The 21,103-nt window shown below is 42.2% G+C and overlaps 1 protein-coding gene across 2 annotated transcripts; it reads left to right on the top strand.

Moving 5' to 3' along the window:
• The first annotated feature begins 4,399 nt into the window (after positions 1-4,399).
• On the top strand, positions 4,400-14,260 carry DUSP26 (dual specificity phosphatase 26). 2 transcript variants are annotated; one of them, XM_063310912.1, is made up of 4 exons: positions 4,400-4,622; positions 10,880-11,267; positions 11,981-12,195; positions 13,622-14,260. In XM_063310912.1, exons 2-4 carry the CDS (start codon positions 11,089-11,091, stop codon positions 13,819-13,821), a joined length of 594 nt encoding a protein of 197 aa, XP_063166982.1. In that variant the 5' UTR covers positions 4,400-4,622; positions 10,880-11,088; the 3' UTR covers positions 13,822-14,260. The 2 variants fall into 2 exon arrangements, with proteins under 2 accessions (XP_063166982.1, XP_063166983.1); XM_063310913.1 differs by having other exon boundaries at positions 4,404-4,622; positions 11,981-12,179; positions 13,609-14,260.
• The last annotated feature ends 6,843 nt before the right edge of the window (positions 14,261-21,103 follow it).

Genomic DNA, 21,103 nt, shown 5'->3' with positions numbered 1-21,103 from the left:
AACCTTGTTCTTCAGCTGCAGGGTGGGGAGAATCCTCTTGTTCAATTTGAGCTTGGACTGCAGAGTTTGACTGGGCAGCAAGGGCAATTCTTGTTTCCTCACAACCAGGCAGGTGGAAACAATCCTTGCTGAGAGGCACATGGCACAACAGGGTTCCAGAGTTTACTTGGAGCTCCAGGCCCACTTTTCTGCAGCAGGGTGTGTTGGTGGGTGTGGAGCAAGTTTTGAGTTTTAAAAAAGGTATTTCTGTTGCTAATTTCCACAAACTTTGCCTGGAAGACCTTTAAAAAACCGAACATTGTGGGCTTCTTCCTCCACATATTGTCTATAGCCCTATAACGTAGGATATGGAATCATGGTCTTAAACTGGATGTTTGCAAAATCTTCTTAACAATAAGAACAGTTCAGCAGTGGAACCAGGAACCTAGGGAGATGATGGGCAGTTCTTCATTGGATTTGTCCAAGCAGAAGTTGGACAGCTGTTTCTTGGAGATGCTTTAATTAGGATTGCTACACTAAACAGAAGCATGACTTTCTTCCAAATCCATGACTGTTTCATTTACCAATATTCAGTATATTCTAATGCTTTATCTTGATCAAGAGAAGCAATGACCTACATAAATTCTCAGGCATCTTCTTAGGTATTCTTCCTTGGTTTAATTCTTCTTCCTCTAGAATTATGGCTTGTCACTTGTTAAGAAACACAGCCAGTCCAACAGCAGTGGGTGTGTTATCTCTTGATTTCCTTCTCTTGCTTGCCGATGGAGCTCTCTGGGCAGCCTGATCTACCTCTAGATGCCAAGAATGAACATTTAATTAAAACAATGGCCTGATCCATATAGCCAGCAAGCTATCCTTCTGCCCTCCCTGAAAGTAGAAGAAGCTATTAATCACTGAGAAGTCCGGGGGATGAGACAGAAATAGCTCCAATTTTCACATCTGCCTGATTTCCCTTCATTCTGGAGACAAGCTGTTGACATGTGGTGCCACGCAGCTGCCCAGGCATTTCAAGACACCTCCATTTCCATTACCAGTCAGAGTGGCAGGTGCTGGTTCTTTTTCAGAGCCTTTCTAGTTAGCATCCAGTGAAAATCCAACAGACAGGCCTGTCAGTGAAAATGACCAGCAAGTGGCTGGATGGCTGGCAGCACAAAGCCAAAACATTTATCCACCTAATTTCATTTCTCAAAGCCTCTTAGCTTTAAATGCAGATTTACAGTTGAGCGATAGGATTAGACAAACTCCTTTTCTGAATATGAGCAATGTACTGAAGAGAGAGTCCAGGGTGCAGAAAAGCAGCCTTTTGATTATACTAAAGAAATAAAAGCGTAGAGCAGAAGGGAGTTAGCCATACTGCCTAGGATTACTCACCCAGGATAATCTGATGGACTAGAATGGTGCCTACAAATACAGTTAATAAAGCAGGCTGGATTTACAATCATCCAAGTGTGCTTATTTCTGCTTAAATATACTTCAGCTCAGGGTGTGTGATTTCTCAATAGCTTCTGACAGTGTGCAATGATGTAAGTCAAAGACTGGGAATCTTTTGGAGGCCAAAGTGCAGCCTAGCATTTTGCTTAACTTGGGAGATGATGGTCCCCATCATATGACTGGGAGTGGAAAGTTTCTTTTCTTTTTCTTGTTTGTGTTTTTTAATTGTGCCTATTTTAAGGCTGGCATTATTATTTTTAGTGCTTATTTTCCCCATCTGAATATGACAGGAAACCACCCTGCTGGTTTGGGGCTTGCATACCAAAATTCAGCTGCAGAGTTAAAGAAGGCTTAGAGGCCACAGTTGGCCACTTTGGTATTAGCAGAACAGACTTTTCTCATCTACTATGGATCTTGGATTGTGGCTCACTCCCTTCCTCGTGTAATACATCCATGCTGCAACACACACTCCCGTCTTTGGTTGGACCCAGCTTTAAGGAAACACACATTTTATTACGTTCAGTTAGAGGTCATGTCTGCATAATATATTTTTCCAGGTCTGTTAAAGATAAGTAAATTCATTTGCCAATATACAAAGTTTGGTTAGCAAGATTGGGTTAGTTTGATTCCTTATCTTATGTGAACTCAGAAAGTGACTTAATTTAGTAATTAAATTAAACAGACACAAATACAGCTTATAGATCAGTGTTTCTCCCAAGCATGCTGGCTGGGGAATTCTGGGAGTTGAAGTCCACACATTGAAAGCTGCCAAGGTTGAGAAACACTGCTATAGATACTATAGATATTATCCTGCTCTATAAATATTATCAACTAATTCTGCCCAGATTTAGGAAAGGCCTTCTGGTGTGGCTCCTCTCTCTTGGGGGGATCTCAGCAGAAATAGCAACAGCACTCTAATTCTGTGCTGGAAGCTGGCTTTTTAAATTTCCATATTGAATACAGCTCCAGAGCATTCTGGGAAATTGAAATGGCAGATCCCATGAGTTTAATTTCCAATAACATTTTGGAAATCTTTGATTAATTTCCAATGACATTTTAAAACTCTTTAATAAAAATTATATTTTTTTAAAAATGGAGAATTTTACATAGCAGACCTTGCTTGGATGCTAGACTCCCCAAGGCTACTTGAGAATCCCTATTTTCCTGACCATGTTACATGGCAACAGACGCTTTGTTTTTTATATACAATGCAACCAAGTGGAGCTTCCTTCACATCATCATAGCCGCCAACTTGACCTCTTTTACCACACTTGTGGACACCCCTGTTCCTGACATTGATTCCGATTTAGCCTCAAGAGATAGAAGCAGCTTGCACAGAAATGTCCAGAAACTGAAGGCCAGCAGAGAGAAAATAGAAATAAGTACGGGTTCCACCTTGTGCCCAGGCACCTACTCAGTACTGCAATAGAAAAGCAAAGTTTCCAACATGCCATAAGCATGAGCAACTTGAAGCCTCTCCTTGCATGTGGCCCAAATTTGGTGTGCTGGTGAAAAAATATACAAAATACAGTAGTGGTTCTTAAACTGGAGGTTGGGTATATCCTGGGGGTAATGGAGGAACTTGTAATTGTTTGATTGTGAGTCGAGGATTCAGTTTGGGACTGCCGCTGCTGACAGAGTCTGCTTTTTTGTGTGGGTAAAGAAATTATTTGAGAACAGAAAAAGGAGCAACTGGGTCAAACACTGAAATACGGAATAAGCCTAAAAGGAACTTAAGAAAGATTCTAAGAAGCAAAGACAGAAAAGACCAGCCAGATCAAGGAAACTTGGGGTCTTAGGCAACTAATCTCCCTTTTAACCTCATCACTGTTAATGGTATCCCAGGTGGCTGCCATTTTGTGATGACACTCATGAAAACTTCTTAGCCTTCTTCACTTTCCAAATGTGCACGCTGGCTTAAAAGGACTGGAAACTTCTGAAGTTAAATCCTGACTGAAACACTGGAAAACTTGTGCCACACACTCATTTTATATACACCCAAACACAGAGAGGGAAAGAAAACTAAAACTTCCTCGTTATGTCACCGTGGTCTGTTATCAAGATGTTCTCCACTGACTGGTAGCTTCATTCTCCCTTCTTTGTGTTTCTGATCTTTAAACCAAGTTAACAGGACGGTCTTTGAAAAAATGGTATGTCCATAACATGGAATACCTAAACACTCTACTGGCAATTTTTTTTTTAAGAGTTCTGGGTGTATTCAAATTTCCACCAAATTTCACTTGTTGGTTCTTCTTTTTGAGCTTATTTTGCTGTTGCAAAATAACAAAAGCTGACTCTTTCATTACACATTTCTCCATCATTTTTCAGTGTCTAGAGCTGCTCATACTTACTGATCTGAAAAAGATCCATGTGGACCATTCTGTCTTTTTATCTTTCCTTGGAAGGTTTGGAAGCCAGGAAAGCTGCACAACATCAGAGAAGTACATTCTTCACCTTATACTGAAGTCTAGTGGAAGAACCTTGCATTCAGCCATGATAATTAAACCAAACTATTCTTCCCCTTTGCAAAAATAATTAAAATAATTTCTTGTCCATCAGAATGAAGGTAAGTGAGTGAGAGGAACACAAAAGAAATCCTCACTCTAGCATGGTTTATAACTCTGTAATATTTTACAACCATTGCCTTTTCTCAATTTTTCTTAGTCCTATTATGTTGACCAAAACAGGTTCTCCCCACTTGATTTCAAACCTGGCCTAGCAACCAAGACCTAGTTGGAATTTGCCCTTTGGGGGCACCTTCAATTACCCACTTCCCTGTTAGACAATGGGCCCACCTTAATTTGTATACATTGATTTATACTTCCCAGGAATGCTTTGCAAAGGGCATTTCTCCTGTTGAGCCAGCACAAGCAGCCACACATGCTTTGAAATCTCATGCACGCAGTGGATGGGAGGGTAGCTGTTCTCCCCGTGTGGTGTGTGCTTCCACGTGTCTCTCAGTCAAAGCAACCGCCTCTGTGCCGCCTCGACTCTCTCCCATCCACTGTTGGATAGGAAACAAATGTGCCCCTGGACATGCCAGGGCTTAAAATAGATGTGAAGACTGCAGCCTTTTTTCTTCCTTGCAGCCATAGCGTCAGGAGCAGCAGCAGGAGCAGCAGGACAAAGAAGGGGAGAAATGGCTGGGTAGATCTGCCAGCCTACTGAGAAAAATCACAGCTTTGACAAAGGTAAGGTAACCGTAAGCGGGCTGTCTCCCTCCTTGTTTTCGGCTTTTCTCTCTTTGTTGACTGCCAAGCATGCAGAATTGATCGCTTCCCTCCTCCCCGGAGCCAAAGAAGTCTATGTCTGATTCTCTTGTCTCTGAGAAGCTGCCAGGGGAGGGAGAGATTTCTGTATTGTGCATGTTTTCATCTGGCAGGTGTCTGTGGCTGAACTTGGGCAGCATCAGGGTATGGTTGTGTTGGAAGGTCAAGGATGGTGAGGGAGAGAGACCAAGATCTGAGGCTGTGTGATTTGAAAGCAGCTGTGCTCTTGGCCACCCCCTTAAGTAACTTCATGCAGGAAAGGGATCCAGTTCACTGTGACAGGTACCTGGATGTGGCTTCTGTAGGTCACGTCCCTCCCCTGTCCCCTTATCTCTGATCTTGAAGGAACTGGTTTCCTTCCTAACCATCCCAGCCCTCACAGCACTCAGTGGCTTTCCTTTTCCTTTAATGCATGTCAGAGCTCAGTGGGTCCTTTTACATTTAAAATGTTCATTGGGCCAAGAGCCAGAGAGCATTGCAATAGGAGCAAAGGGATGGAAAAGGTGTGGAGAAGGTGAAGAACTCTGACCTCATCTAGAGGTTGAATTGAATACTGAAAGCAAGATGCCAAGATGCCTCTAATCCAAAGGATACCTAGTTTTCTGCCCAGGTAAATAGTGAAAATGTTAATGGTCTTCCATACACAGGGATTGCAAAGATAGAGCAGATAATTCCTACCTACTATGCTTGGAAAAACCTTGTGTAATGCACAGGATGGAACATGGCTTCTTCATTTGCTCACATGAGGCTGGAGGAGTAGGAAGTGAGGCAAGCTGAACAATGAGGAGGAACAAATCAGTATTTTTCTCTCTGCTAACACTCCATGGGGATTGTTAAAAGAGAAATGCACTGCACGTACAACACTGGGGTGAGGAAGGAAAGGTGGAGCTGAACAGATACCCCCAAATGCTTGGCCTCAGCATGTTGAAATGGTCAAACCTACTTTAAAAAAATGAATATACAAACTAGACTTGCTGCAAAAGATACAGTTCAAAAGACACCTGTTATAGTTTGGGAGCTGAATGAAGATGCAGAAAAATTGCTACTTTGAGAGCAAACACTTAACCTTTATTATGAATTCACTAGCAAGTTTCTGCTCAGCCCTCTCAGTTTCAGTTCTCTATTGACCATACAGAGATAATGGCACTGGCCTTTATCCAAGGGTGTTTGATAAATAAGAACAAAAAAGTATGTGTGAAACATTACACAACTGTGTTGTGTAAATGTGATAAAGTAGGGAGTGGGCTAAAATATCCCTACATGCTAAAGATCCACGCAGTAGGATGAATTATTAGTTGCCTCGTCTCTAGCTCTACCCTTTCAACAACTTTATAATGACCAAGGTTAGTGATAACCCAGAGTTGATGAGTTTCCATCATGCTGTTGAGATTTTTGCCCTGTGCTATGCTCAGCAGCAAAGACTGTTGAAAGAATCTTTTGAAAGAATCTTGATCTTGAGACCAAAACAACAATCAGTATCAAAGCAATAAGGGTTTGGGTTCAGCTTTATGTTTAATTCCTCGTTTCTCCTGAACACGTGGCAAGGAATGGGAGAGTCTTCTGCCTGAGATCTGGGAGAGATTCTGATAGTCAGAATAGACAGGACAGGATTAAAGAGAAAAACACTGTAGTCTGATTTGATCTAAAGCATATTCCTGTGTTCCTGAATCTGAACTTCCAAGAATGTGCAATACTCAGACCGTCCTAAAAAGGGTCCACTCCCAGATGCCCAGATTTGTCTGGTGTACCAATTGCACCATTTCCGAAATTGGGAATATCATGTCATGGTTACCCATACTTCACGTGTGGACTATTGCAATGCACTCTAACCATATCCCTTTCAAGATTACATGGAAACTGCAGCAGGTACAGAATGTCATGGTGCAAGCAGAATGTTGTGGTACACCTTGGTACACCCATGTAACATCTCTGCTACACAAGCTGCACTGGTTACCAGTAAGCTTCCAAGTTCAGTTCAAGGTGCTGGTTTTGACCAATACAGCACAGGGCCTGACTATCTGAGGGATCACGTTATTCCATTTTTTCTGCCTGTCTGGTAGATCTGACAGAGTGGGCATGCTTCAGTTCTCATCATTAAAGCTGTGTCATCTGAAGGGACCTACAGTAGGTGGCATGTCTTCTCTGCCAAGGCATCTGCCCTCTGGAATAGTACCCCCCAGAAGTTTGAACTGCCCAGACCAATTGCCCAGAATTGCTGTCCTTTTAACAGACCTTAAAGACCCAGCCTTTTTTCCAGGCACTTGGTAAGGAAGTGTGTGCTGCTGTTGGAATTTTGTTAACTTCTTTAGTGCATTATTCTCTGGGTTATCGCCTTCTTTTCTTTGTATTGTATTAGATGGTTTTTATCTTGTACACCACCTAGAGTCACTATGAGTTGGGCGGCCTATACATTTGATTTATAAATAAACATGCACCAACGTCTCCAGATGGTCTCCATTACTAAAAGTGGATGGTACTCGCAGTTTCCATTAACCTGATTTTGGCTGAGGGAGAGAACTGGGAAATGGATTGTTGGACGTCTTCCAAGCACAGAAAAGAGGTTTCTGGCAACAATAGAGAAATGCTAGGTAATTGGGGAACTAGGGAAAGGATTGCATATATCAACAGTAACCACAGTAGCCTTTGGCAGACTTATGATGACGTGATTATTAGGCACAATGTCTAAATTGAGGAAGATCAGAGTTCTTTTAACTCCCGGTTCTGTGGAGGTTGGTTGTGGTTACTCAACATTGGGAAAACAGAATGCCACACATTGTGATCTATCTTCTGTATGATTTCACACATTCTCTGGAAACATTCTGAACTGTGTTGCCCCGGAAAGTTTGGAATGACCCCAGATGGTCCCACAGTAAAGCAAAGGAGCTGCATTCTGTTATTCTGAACCTGTTTATGCAAAAAGATGCTTTATATATCACAACCAATTTTTGGTCCAGCTAGTTAAAGGTAGGTAATTTGGTCCCCTTAAAGTCTTGAGTATGGTTCTTCAAAGACCTCCAAAAGCTACCGTTGAACTTTTAATGTAATTAGAAGATGAAAAGAAACAAAAACACATGAGAGTGGTACATTTAATTTTTTGTTCTGGCTTACTTCTTTGACCTGACCTTGGCTATTTTCTTCTCTGAGCCTAACTATGTCCCTACTCTAAAAGAGATTGCACTTCCCTGGCCTAGCCTAGTATTGGCTGTGATCCAGGGACAAGCAGCCCAGTGTCCTCTAGGTACTTTGGACTAAACCTCTCATAAACCCTATCCTGTATGGACAGTGGTCAAGGATTATGGAAGCTGTAGTCTAAAACATCTCAAGGGCACAAGTTTGCTTAGCTCTGGAATCCCTCCAGCTATGTTCATGCCACATCTTTAACCTGGTCAGTAAAAGACTAGGCAGATGAATCTGCATAAGTTTGGGTAATGTTCGTTTTTGTTGTTGTTGTTGTTTCTTAGCATGCTGGGTGAACCTTGCCCATCTGGTTAGTTTATCGTTCACTGTATCCTATGAACTCAGAAAATCCAATAACCAGATTCAGTAAGTATTCTATAGGAGTGCTTCTCCATGAACTCAAGTGATTTTTTCCCTTATCATCTACTATGCCATTCTTTATTAAGTGAAGATGCCAAGAACTGAGTCTCTAAACTTGCATTTGTCACTGGCCAGTTTCTGACCAATTTTTTTTTATCCCAACTTTATTATTCTTACAAATAACACAAGGTGAGGAACATATCTAATACTCCTTCCTCCTCCTATTTTCCCCACAACAACAACCCTGTGAGGTGAGGAGGACTGAGAGAGAGTGACTGGCCCAAAGTCACACAACCGGTTTTCATGCCTAAGGCAAAACTAGAACTCGCAGTCTCTTCTTCCAGGAATACAATGGGTTTCTTCAAAATCTTCTCCAGGTCCTCCCAGGAAGAAATCAAAGCTGCTATAACCAGAGGTAGAGCTTGCAACAGGAGGAAAACACCTTGATTTTCTCCTCCTCCCTAGCTGTTAGTTTTCTGTCCAAAGTGTTAGCACCTGCCAGACCTTCTCATGACTATTCTGCCCTTGGCAGTCCTTGTACTGGCATAGCTGTGCTGGCAAAACCTTGTTTTGAAGGAAAGCAGCAGCTGGGCCCACCCTGATCCTGATTCATTCAACTTTGTCAGCTCAGGCACTGAGAGAAGGGAGTCAGCCCCACCTTCTGTGCACATGGCAGTTTCATTAAAGCCGGTACAAAATGTTAGAAAACCCATTGATAAGTTCTGGGGTGGCATTTAGGGCTCAGCTTGTCTATTTGTTTTAACAGAAAACTAGGCTAAATTTGCCCAAGCTGGACTACTCTGTATGGAGTTAAAAGAAAAGAAGAAGCTCAGCAGATGGAAACAGGCTGAGTGAAAGATACTGACTCTGTAGGATCCAGCAGATAGTATTTCACTCTTTGATCAGCCATCACTGATCAATATGTCAAGGGCATCATGGTTTAGCCTAGGTTTTCAGCAGACCTTATAGGCCTTTTGGAGATCAGATCAGACCTGTCCCATCTCTCCTACTTGACAAAAGCAGCCTCTTTTTCCTACTTCCTGGTTTTTCTCTTCATCTTCACAGAATGCTTCAATAACCTATAAGTTAGATGGATCTAATAATAAGTGCATGGATTGAGCTTGCTCCAGAGGGCATCGATATTGAGCATTTGCCAGGCCCCAAGGCCAGGAGGGGGTGCAATGCTTAATAATGTCCCCGGGAGACTTCTCTGCTTAGAGAAGAGGAACCCCTCTTCCCCACCCCCACCCCTCCGGTACATAAATCACTGCACTACACTACGCTACAGAATCCAAGATACTTGAGGACAAAGAGATTGCAGAAAAGTCAAGCTATCCACTAACTGATTATTTTTGCAGTTCAGGGTGTTGGTTCTCACCCATTAAGCCCTTCATGATGCAGGGCTAGGTTATTTCCTGGACTGCCTATCTTCAGTTATTTCTGGCTGTCCAGTAAGATCTGACCAGATTGGCATGCAGAGTCCCATCACTTAAGCAGGACCCAGGAGACATGCCTTCTCAGGCATTGCCCCCACCTTTTGGATCAGCATCCCCTTGAGATTTGGGTGGTCCCTCCCCTGCCTGCCTTTCAAAAAGCATCAAAGACCTGGGTCATTCTCCAGGTGCTGGGTCAAGGAGTGTTGTGATTTCAATGGCTGATAATCCCATTGGCTGAATTTTTCCCAGCATTTTATGTCCCTGGGTTTTCATATTTTGTTTTTACTATTTGTCCATCATATCATTTTTGCAAGGATTTAATTATCTACTAAAGATGTACATTGTTCTAAGTTGAACAATCCATCAATCGTTGGAATGAAGTTTGATGTGCCAGCTCTTGTTCCCCTAGCAGAGGAACTAATGTAACTCAATGGCTGATTTTCCTTTATGCCTACCAGTTTCACCCAAGAGAACTAGCACCTGCAAAATAATAGGAAAATGCACACTAAGAGCGCTTTGGGTCCTAACTGCATGCACTTATAGCAATGACTTTCTCATATACACACTGCTTTCCTACATGGATGTGATGCCCATAAAGAGAAATCATTGGTTGTGTTCCCATAACTTTAAATCTAGTGGCTACATTGGCACAATATGCTGAGCTTGGTGAGTTTGAAGACCAGTTAGTTTGCTTGCATGAGCCTGGGTGCTTGGCTAGATTCTGACTCAAGATATTTTGCAAACCCAGTAAGTAGGTTTATTCAGAAACTGGTTTAAGCCTATTGTGTAGAAAGAAACCACTTTTTTTTTTAGTGGAAATGACCTACATTTTAACTCAACTTGAACCCAGGGTAAGAAATTGCTTTGGTTCATGGCCCTACCATTAGCCAAACATTCATTCATTCATTCATTCATTTACTATATTTGTAGGTCACCCATTCCCAGAGACTTTAGGCCTATAAGGTACCATTTCTGAGGGCTGCCCATCAGCCCGTCCCATCCCTCGAATGTTAAAGTGACCTATGGCTTACAGCCTCTCCTGAAGCCCCTGAAAGCTTTCTACCCTCAGGTATGTTAGAAAATTCTACCTATCCACCCACCTACCGCCTGCTCACACTAATGCTGAAATAAGTTTCAGCTGCTAACCCACTGTGAGGTAGAAGGAGAAATCTTCTTGAAACTGGTTTATTTTTCTTTTCTTTACAGGGTCAGAACAGACATCCAGAATGCAGCAGATACAGGAAGTGCCCAACCTCATGGGAACCTAGCAGTGTTATGATGCTACTGATACCATTCCTCATTCTTTTTCAGACTAGAAACCGACCGTGGGTGGTGGTCACAGCAGAAACACTGTCCCAGCCCCAGCCCAGCCTCCTGAAGCAGCCCGGGATGCAACAAGGGGCACAGCAGCACCCATGGCCTTCATGTCTCGGTTCTCCCGGAATACATCCAGACCTCCTGTCTGGAGGACTCATGATGACACAGTCAACCATCCCATCCTCAGTGTTTTTGAGCTGGAGAGACTCCTGTACACGGGGAAGACAGCCTGTAACCATGCTGATGAGGTGTGGCCAGGACTTTACCTGGGAGATCAGTACGTATCAATCCAAACATTGGAGACAGGACCTCTTCCTGGAGGTGGGGAAGAAGCAAAGGGACAACCTAGTGATGATTAAGGAAAGGATTCAGACAGGGAAAAGAAAGAAAAAACGTATTATAGTACCACAAATTGCTTGTTAACTATACACTGTAGTTACATTGAACATATTTGGAGACAGAGTTCCATCATCACCAGTTCTACCATTAGCCATTGGGGCAGTTGTGTCAGGTGGCAGATTCTGGGAGACGCAGATGGTGATGGAGAAGAGAATTGTCATAAAGCTGCTGGGTGCACAGGATGTTCACCTGCAACCTTCAGGGGCAGTGGAGATACTCTCCCAAGATTTGGGAGACATCCAGTTGGATAAAGAGATTATTGTGTAGCTCAGCCTGAAAGGCTCCTCCATCAAATGATAATCAGAGAGCAGCAGGAATCAGAGATCAGAGAGGATCTTTTGCACAGTGGTTTCTGGGCCTCTGTGCTAACTGGTCCAAAAGGAAGTGAACATCAGCGATCCCAGCCATGAGCCTGACTGCAAGACTGCCACCTGCTAGGAACTGGCTTAGTAAAACTCCAACACATATTCTTGAAAAAGGCCATCTAAGAGCAGACTGGAGACACTTGAGAAGGAGTGGATAGCAGCAGTGATTCTAGGAATGAGAGAATTTGTGATTGACACCCCCTACTTCATCTTTCCCCCCATGTAGAGATATAGCAGCCAACCGGCGGGAGCTAGCACGACTGAACATCACTCACATCCTCAATGCTTCTCATAGCAAGTGGCGGGGAGGTGCAGATTACTATGAAGGCACTGGCATATGCTACCTAGGCATTGAGGCACATGACTCGCCCACCTTCGATATGAGCCCCTACTTTCAGCCAGCAGCAGATTTCATCCACAAAGCACTGAGCAGGACTGGAGGTGAGTCCATGGAAAAGGTTGACTTGACCTATGACTAGAAGAGGTATATGTGTGTGTTTCTCATTCATTCACACAATCAATTGATATTGCAGCTCTTCACATAACAGAATATCTTTCTAATGCAACATTGCTGAGATTCAATTCATATTCTCAGGTTGTCATAGATCCAGCTTGAGTTTGGCATATAACAGCTACCCAAAATGTATTGATTCATATTTTTATGCCCCATGTTTACCAGATTTGTTTTCTTCTCCTCTTTTGCTTTTTAGTAATATGTTTAAGCTATTTTTCCAGCTAAATCAGAGCCAGAGCACACACTAATAAAGCAGAAGAAGTAAAGACTCCTTCAAATCAAGTTGGACTTCTGGTGACTCCATGAACATGTCTATGTAGGGTATTGTTTTAAAACAATAAAATTGCTTTCTGCCATTGCCCTCATCCAGAAAGCAAACCCATTCTCATGAGCACTTTCAATTTCCTTTCAATTTTATTTGGTGGCTTGTTTGAGCCTACCTTATTGTTACATGTTTCTTCCTCACCCTACAGCCTTGTGGGCTGCCCATATTTTTGGATCTGAAAAAAGTCCCATTAAAAGACAGTGCCCAGAAAACTGGGGAGGCTGTCCATTACATGACAGATGTTGTGCTGTTGATTTACAGATAAAGTCAATGTCCGGAGGCTTTGGATGTCTTGACTGAGTGCCTCTGGGGATTAGGGGACCCTGGATCTGGGGACTTTCCATCCGTAGTTCTGGGTGGGGTTGCACTGTCCCCCAGACAGAATGGCAACCAGCTTGGGAATCCTCTTGGACTCACAGCTTCTGCTTAAAAAGCTGGTAGCAACCGTAGCCAAGAAGCCTTTTGCCCTTCCTATGAGATCTGACAGTATGGATGTGTTCTGGATCCCCTCTATAAAACAGTGTCATCTGGTGGGACCCAGGAGCTGTGTCATCTCTGTTATGTCACCTGCCTCCTGGAATAGCATACTCCCTTCCCCAACCCCACCCCAAGATTTGGATAACTCAAACTCTGTTGGTCTTCAGTAAGGCCTTGAAGAGTTGGTTTTTCCTCCCAGGTATAGAGACAGAGTTTTGGATGAACCTGTCAGTAGTTTCAAGCTGAATGATTTTAGGCTGGCATCAATTGTGGTATGTTGTCATTTGTGTTGTTTTTATTTTGCTTGTTTCTGGTTTGCAATTTGTGAGTTGGTTGGCCATATAAATTGATTGATTGAATAAATAATCTCAAATGATGATGGAGAGCTAACAAGATGTGGTGTAGTACAGGGAATTAGATTCTTTGTGAGGATATTTCAGGTGAAAAAAAAATTCTTTGAGATGAATTACTTCCCCTGAATCTCTGGGCCCCAGATTTCTTTGACTGGTATTTGATACTGACATTTTCTTAAATTGACATTCTTCCCATAGGGAGGATCCTTGTTCACTGTGCTGTGGGGGTAAGCAGATCAGCCACTCTGGTCCTTGCCTACCTCATGATTTACCACCGCTTGACCTTGGTGGAGGCCATAAAGACCGTCAAGGATCACCGAGGCATCATTCCCAACCGGGGTTTCCTGCGCCAGTTGACTACCCTGGACAACTCCCTCAGGCTGAAGCAGAGACCATAAGTGGATGAGTCATTGGGAAACCATGACAGCGTAGTTTCTATTGATAGACTTGAGGTATTTCTAGCCTTATTTTGGGCTCAGGTAACCCTGACCTTCCACAGACCCTGCCTCACAGAAGTTCAGCTATAACATTTCAAGATGTACAAGGTCATCAACCTCTAATGTTCTCAGAAGTTAGGTTCAGGTGTCATCTGGAGGTGAACAAGTTCAGGTTTCTGAGAGGAAGATGTTTTATTTCTCCCTCTCCCAGTTGGCTTTCAAAAGCCATTTTCCAAGACAATGTCCCAACCTCATACTGAGGAAGCTTTAATGCTGAAATTCCCATGGAGTGATATGTGTTGTTACCGGTTTCCTCCTATTTGCTTCTAGCTTTTGTTTTTAAAAAGTGGGTAAGCCCCAATGTATTTTAACAATCAAAATAAAGTTCTGCAGAACATAAGGGCACTAAATTGTCTTTATTTTTCACTTCAGAGCTGGGCACAAAGAGACTTGCGGAATTTTCCACCAAATTTGTGAACAGAGAAATTAGGTGAATGATTTCTCTGGATTCCTCTAGAGAAGAGAGAAATTCTCCAGTAACCTCTTGACCATAACAAGGGAGAACTTGGTTCATGATGTCTTCCTCTAGTATTTAATAGAAACAGAAAGGGTGCAGACCAGTGGAGAGAATGCTATAAAATAATAGGTTAAAAAAGCAAAGCCTCCTTCAAGATGAGCTCAACTCCTGGTGTCTATATGGACGTGTTGTTTCTTTGGCAGCATTATGGGAAAGGTTTGCCATTGCTCTTTTTCTAGGATAGTTTATGGACTTGTCAATCTAATCTACAGTCCTGAAATTGCCTCCCATCCAAGTACTAATCAGGTCTGACCCTGTTTAGCTTTGGAGGGATCTGCCAGGCCAGCTGGGAGCCTGCCTTGGACAAAAGGCAGGTATTGTATTAAGTAAATGGAAGTAACACTGAAGTTCATCCATGAGAATTGCAGTGAAAGTCTTTTCTTCTGAAAGCAAATGTCCTGGGGTTAAGCTCAGAAGGCAAAAGAACAGCAGGCATGCCTTTTCTCCTACTCCTTTCATTGAAAACCAATCATGGGGAGCCAGATCAAAAGATAGATTTTTTTTTGCCTGCATGCTGTTTGAAAGCTTTTCCTATATTGGAGTCCTTATGGCAACATTTAGCCTTAAAATAAACTGGAGGATGGATCAAAATGCATCAGCATTTCTAGTGCAATAGTTTCATGTGCATAAATGCCAGGCTTAATAAAGAACCAGGTTGTCATACTTCAGAATAAGCACCAAGGGGCAGTAGAACCTGGAGAAATGATGATAGCTGGCTAGTCAGAGATAGAGAAATGGAAAAATGCAATTCTATTTGGCTTCCGTCTTTCCCTATTAGGAACAGGATCCTTCTGTTGTTGCTGTTCCACAGTCCCAAAAGCCCATCTGATATGTGCCAGGGTGACAAATGCTGGGAGTCATGGAGGTTAGTTATAGGGTCAGACCCTTCTCACCTTCCCTAAGCTATTTGAAGAAGTTTGCCAAGACATACACAAAGATTTTCACTTCTAGAGTAGCCTTGTGTGCCTCCACTGACCAAAGATGGCAATCAAAGAATTCCTGATTTGAAAGAAGTTGTGTTTCCAGTCCAGACAAGTGTGCTGAGGAAAGAACCATCAAAAGCTGCTGGTTCTGACAGCTTATATTACATTGTACTGTAATATATTTTATCTAGAATTGAAGGCAGCATATCTTAAATACTGGTTGTCCTGCTTCCAAGTTCTCAAGATACATTAGGTTAGCCACTAGAAGGACTGAATTGGCCTGTTTTATCATCATGAAAAATTGGAAACAAAAATTGGAAAGTCTGAGAGGAGTTAAATGAAATCAGAAACTCCTCCATCTGACCTTTTTCATTGCCTAAATGCATCTAAAGAGAGAAAATGTGTAATAAAGATCTGGAGACAAGGAGTAAGGCAGCTCACTGAATACTGTATATAGCTTTCAGTCCACTAGTTCAAAAAATACAAAACAATTTTGACCAACTGTCTGCATGATTTTCATCCTCTTCCAGCCAAAATTGTTCCAATGCACTAAGACTACCACAGAAAATGCCTCACCCTGTTTACAGACATACAAATGTATTTTGTACTTATCTCTCAGGAAGGTCATGAGATCAGCTTCTCCAGAAGATATTCATTTTATTGCCTGCGTGCCTTTTTACTGGCATTTCAAAGTCAGCTGATTGAAACTCTGGCAAACATGTTAAGACTCAGTAGAATTTTGCTCTGATCCGGCAGGACAAGGGAGTTGTACTACAAGGATGATAATGAACATTTGAGATATTTTCATTTTGCAAAATAGCCCTGGATCCAAATCCCCGAAAGAGCAGCATATATATTTAGAAAGGAAATAAATGATGACCTAGCTGGAAGTGGTGGGCATTGTAGTCCAATAATAAATTAAAGCCTCATTTAGGAGAATCTAATCAATGCCAGACTGGGCTATTGGCAGGCAACGCTTAGTTCTTCTTGTGTGCAGTCATTACACACAATTCTGCACACAAAGAAAGAGAGGAACTGCACACTTGTTGAAATTTAAGTAGCCATTGCCTCAAAGGGCTGGACTCACCAATACCCAAAGCAATCGGGGTCATCTGATGACCATTCTTCCGTGTACAGCCAACATACTGAGGATACCTCAGTTCCAGGTGGTATAGTGAGATGCAGTTTTTACAAAGTCTACTAGGCTATCTTCTCATCTTTACTGCTTAATTAGCAGGCTGAAAGCTCCTTTTATCTTTCTGCATTTAAATTACTGTTCTGGGGAAGTAAATGATGGGTTTCCTGCATAGTAGGATGTGATACTTAAACACTCTTCCCAATATTTCTGTGGTAAGTTTTATTCCCAACAGGCTCCATGGTTGGTGCCATGAGGGCCACCAGGGATTCTTCTTATGATATTGTTGGTCTTAGAGAGAAGACTTTTTGTAACAAGGAACCGTGACTAAGTAGTGGGTGGTAGCAGAGTGTTAAAAGGTCTCAATGTTAAAAACAGAAATCCCCCCCCAAGTCAGTGGACTGCAGTGGAGAAGAGAATGACCTGTATGAGTTCCAAATTAGCTGTTCCAGCCATTACTTCTTTGCTGAAAATGTTTTATATTCTTCCCTTCATCCCAAAGTGGTCCACAGGATAATAAAAACCAGGTGATCTCTGCCTTTTGGCTTACAAGCTAAATATAAGATAAATGCAGATGGGAAAGAGGGGTGGGAATGAAAAGGGAAAAGAAAACAGCAGATATTTCACATCTGTCAGGCAGCTGAAGACAGGGCAGAAGAAGAAAAGCATCAATGGTAAACCTTACAGTGTGGCTGGCTTCACAAACATCAGTGTCGCTTTCTGCTGTTTTTACTTGCCACAAGTACAATCCCAAGTACACCTCCTCAAAGGTAAGCCATGCTGAATTTAAGGCTAGCTCTCTCAGTTACAGTGGAAATGGGCAGGCTGGCAAATCAAATTCCTCTTTCGTTGTTGTTGCTGTTGTTGTTGAATAGGCAACTTTTGCATGCATTTAAATCTCCCACATATAGTAGATGGGCAGCAGCTTCCTGGAAGTTTCAAATGCCAAATGGGGAAATGAATAAGGGAGATCTACCACTCCTAAAAGTCTACCATTTTCCTTCAAAGACGCACTGCTCATGTTTCACAGGCAATGCTCCTGTTTTGACAAAACAGAAAGGGAGGGGGAGGGGGGAGAAAGAGGCAAACAGAGAGAGAAATATTGCTGGAGATGAAGAATGGAATACTCGTTTAGCCCAGGCTTTGTTTGAAATGGCAACATTACTCAGAGACGCTAGCATATGGCAAACCATTCCCTTCAGCAAATATTTAAAAGCAATGTCATACAAACACACCCACAAACTCTGCAACTATTGTTCTGGAGAAATGCCCATTGTTTTCCATGGACCTTAGGGATATATGCCTAAGGCATATAAAGACTGCAGCCTCAGACTATAAATCAATATGAATCCAGTTTGTATACCCACAGTTGTTGGCGGGGAGGGGGTGTGAGGACAGCCATCAGGAGGTGCAGGACCACCTCATTTCTTGGATAGTCCATGGTGGCAAAAAATCAGAAGGAATTTATGAAACTTTATGCCAGTTTGGTGTAGTGGTTAAGGCACCAGGCTAGAAACTGGGAGACCATGAGTTCTGGTCAAGCCTTGGGCACAAAGCCAGCTGGATGACCTTGGGCCAGTCACTTTCTCTCAGCCCTAGGAAGGAGGCAATGGCAAACCACTTCTAAAAATCTTGCCAAGAAAACTGCAGGGACTTGTCAAGGCAGTCTCTGAGAATTGGACATGATTGAACAGATTTTTTAAAAAGCCTTTTAATAAAACATACTGGTAAGAAAAGGTACTACTAGAGTCTTTCTAATTTTTTAAAAAACTGAGGTTAACCAAACAGGACACCTGCATTAATAGTGCTGTAAAAGGTAGACTTTCATTTTAGTCAAGTTCAGCTCCTGTTTACTATTTGGATACAGACATACAGTTTTCTAGCAACAGTATAGAAATAATCTGCCAACACCTTCTTCTGGGATGTTTTTCAATTTCCTAGTGGTCTCCTGTCCAAGTGTTTACCAAGTCTGACCTGGTTAGCTTCTCAAAATCAGCTCAGGTTTGCTAAATTCTGCCACCTGCAGTGATTTTACTTGTCATTCCTTGTCCAGTCCTTTCCTCCAATGTCAGCATTTTTAGAAGTGCTTTTAATCACAACTGGGGCAAAAACCCTGGTAGGAAAAGCTTTAAAAAATATCTAGAGTTGCTGCACTGATCAAATTCTTTGCTGTGGTAATTAAAAAAAAAAAGGGACAAGCAACAAGTATCTTAGCTGTTGGTAGATGAATATCACTTTAAATTGATTTTAAATGCTGTATGAAACCATCTGAGAACTGTCTATGCATTAGAATGTATGAGATATAAATATTTATATGCATAAATAAAATATAAGAGACAAGAGATTTGATTTCAGGGCAAGCAAACCCATCTCAAGAATTTTATCATCTTCAGTTAAATATTATTTTGCCACATGGAAGATTAAGTTTGTAAACTATTCACTCTTGCCCTTGAGAAATAGGGTGCTATGATTTAGGCCTTTTAAAAATTCTGAATGCAATGTTTGTTTGCACTCCCACCCCCTCAAAATCCTTTCCTCTTACTTCTCTCTTTTGCCAGAGTTGGTGGTGATGATGATTGATGATGATTTTCCACCAAAATTATTGAACTCTTGCGATGTACATCTCTAGTAATAAATGAGTTTCCCTGTCTTGTGTGACAACAGTTGATCTATCCAATCATTCCAAATATTCAACCTTCCTTCAGTTCTCACACACAGGCACACCCCTCCAGTGTGTGGGTCCCAAGAGTACTGTCTCCCTTCACCCCTCTCCTAGAAGACAGCCAAGCCTTGCTCAGTACATAAGCAAAGGATTTGCTGCATTGCATGGCTTTGTCGTAGTGGCCTTTCTCGTTGTTTATTCTGTAGCTCCTAAGATGGGACACCATTGTTTGCTAAAGCTGAAGTCAGCAAGGTGTGGCCCACAAGGTCAGATTTGTTTGACAGTGGGTTAGTAATGCAGCCCAGTAGGTAGAGGAAAGTGCAAGGCCTATATGGGGGCTTCGAACTCAGTGGACGGTTCAGTGTTCACATATGGAGTCTGCCACCATATGTTACAGTGCAGAATCTTCCATTTCAGGACTTTTCAGGCAGTCATTCCCTTCTCCACTGCAATCCACTGACTTGGGGGGATTCAACTAGTGCCTGTGTGACTGATTTGCTTTCTCTAGGAAGAACCACATCACATCTTCAGTATTAGGCCTGAGAAATCTCTACCGGCACTCAGCAGCAGACATTAGCAACACGGTGCCCACCAGCTCCAGAACACTTCCCTTGACATCTACCAGCCTCCCCTTCCCACCTCTTAACTTCTAATCCACCTATGCTGCAAACTTCCATCTTCTGGCATCATCTTGATGCATCTCAGCCCCCTGCAAATACAATAGGCATGATTAGAAAATAAAAATGTCAGCTCAAAGGAGGCCTGGACTTGGTTTGGAAGCGTGTCCATCTTCAGAAAGAAAAGGCAATGGGAAACAGGGAGAGTATTCTGAGTCAATGGATGGGATGCAGGCAAGAACTTTATCACATCACCTCCAGGTAAATGGCTCTTTGGTGAGATAGCTTATGACAACCTCTCAACATTCAAAACATTCCTCAAAAAGCTTATCTCCCCACATTCAGCAAAGCTACTGCTAGTCCAACTCAACAATTCTAAATATATTTATACTCTATTCTGATTGTTGAATGTCATTTTGCAGTTTGCTGGGATGAAGGGCAGGGAATTCTGTACAGGAACAAATAATACGAACCAATAACAAATGTATTACAAATAAAAATATTTGCAAATTTACAAAAAGTTCAAAGGCTTTTTTTTTAAGCCTCTCCTGCTACTTTGGTGGGTCTTTCAAATCATTCTGCTGAGAGGAGCTCTAGAGTTGGTCTCCAAAGTGCTGTTGTGAGGACACTCCTGGCTTCCTCTAATGCAAGTATTGGGTTTTACAGGTTTAATAAAAACACACAACTCATCACTGTAGCCTTCCTTATCATTTATTAGTGATGGCTCTGGCATTAGGTACAGAAAGGCAGAAAGCAGACTCAGATTCCAAAAGCAGCAAATCTTTAGCTTTGTTTTACTTGATTTCCTGCACTTTTACCTGAGAACACTATTTTAGAAGAAAGTAATGGGGAAATTGTCCCACGTATGACAGAGACCTGTTCAAAGTAGAGTTCAGTATTTCAAATAAGCAACTGAATCAGTATTTTTCACTCAGGGCTGGAGGGAAAACATATATTGCAGGGAGATAGAAGGCAATGGCAAATTACTTCCAGAAATCTTGCCAAGGAAACTGCATGGAATTGTCCAGGCAGGTCCCAGGAGTCAAGAATGACTTGGAGACATACACACAAGCACAAAAATTAAGATAGAACCCAGAATGAATTTTGACTTTCTCCACACTCCTGTTTTCTAGCTCATTGATTTCAATGGACCAACAAATAATCAAATAAAAGAAATAAAACATAACATATCCTTCAAGTCAAATACATCTTCCTCCTGGTGACTTCATGGGCATCTCCATATGGTTATCTTGGCAATAAAAGAGGGTTTGCCATTAGCTTCCTCTAGGATATAGTTTCTCAGTCTAGCCCTACCTAGTGATTTCCCAT

Source organism: Candoia aspera, chromosome 9 (assembly GCF_035149785.1).
Source record: "Candoia aspera isolate rCanAsp1 chromosome 9, rCanAsp1.hap2, whole genome shotgun sequence".
NCBI classification, from domain to species: domain Eukaryota; kingdom Metazoa; phylum Chordata; class Lepidosauria; order Squamata; family Boidae; genus Candoia; species Candoia aspera.
Note: the sequence above shows the minus strand (reverse complement) of the source record. Positions and strands in the feature narration are given on the sequence as shown.

Bases quoted from the DNA above. Each gene is read 5' to 3' on its own strand.
- DUSP26 (XM_063310912.1), top strand. From the start codon at position 11,089: ATGGCCTTCATGTCTCGGTTCTCCCGGAATACATCCAGACCTCCTGTC. The intron at 11,268-11,980 runs GTACGTATCAAT...CCCCCCATGTAG, and splicing joins GGACTTTACCTGGGAGATCA to AGATATAGCAGCCAACCGGC. The intron at 12,196-13,621 runs GTGAGTCCATGG...TTCTTCCCATAG, and splicing joins AGCACTGAGCAGGACTGGAG to GGAGGATCCTTGTTCACTGT.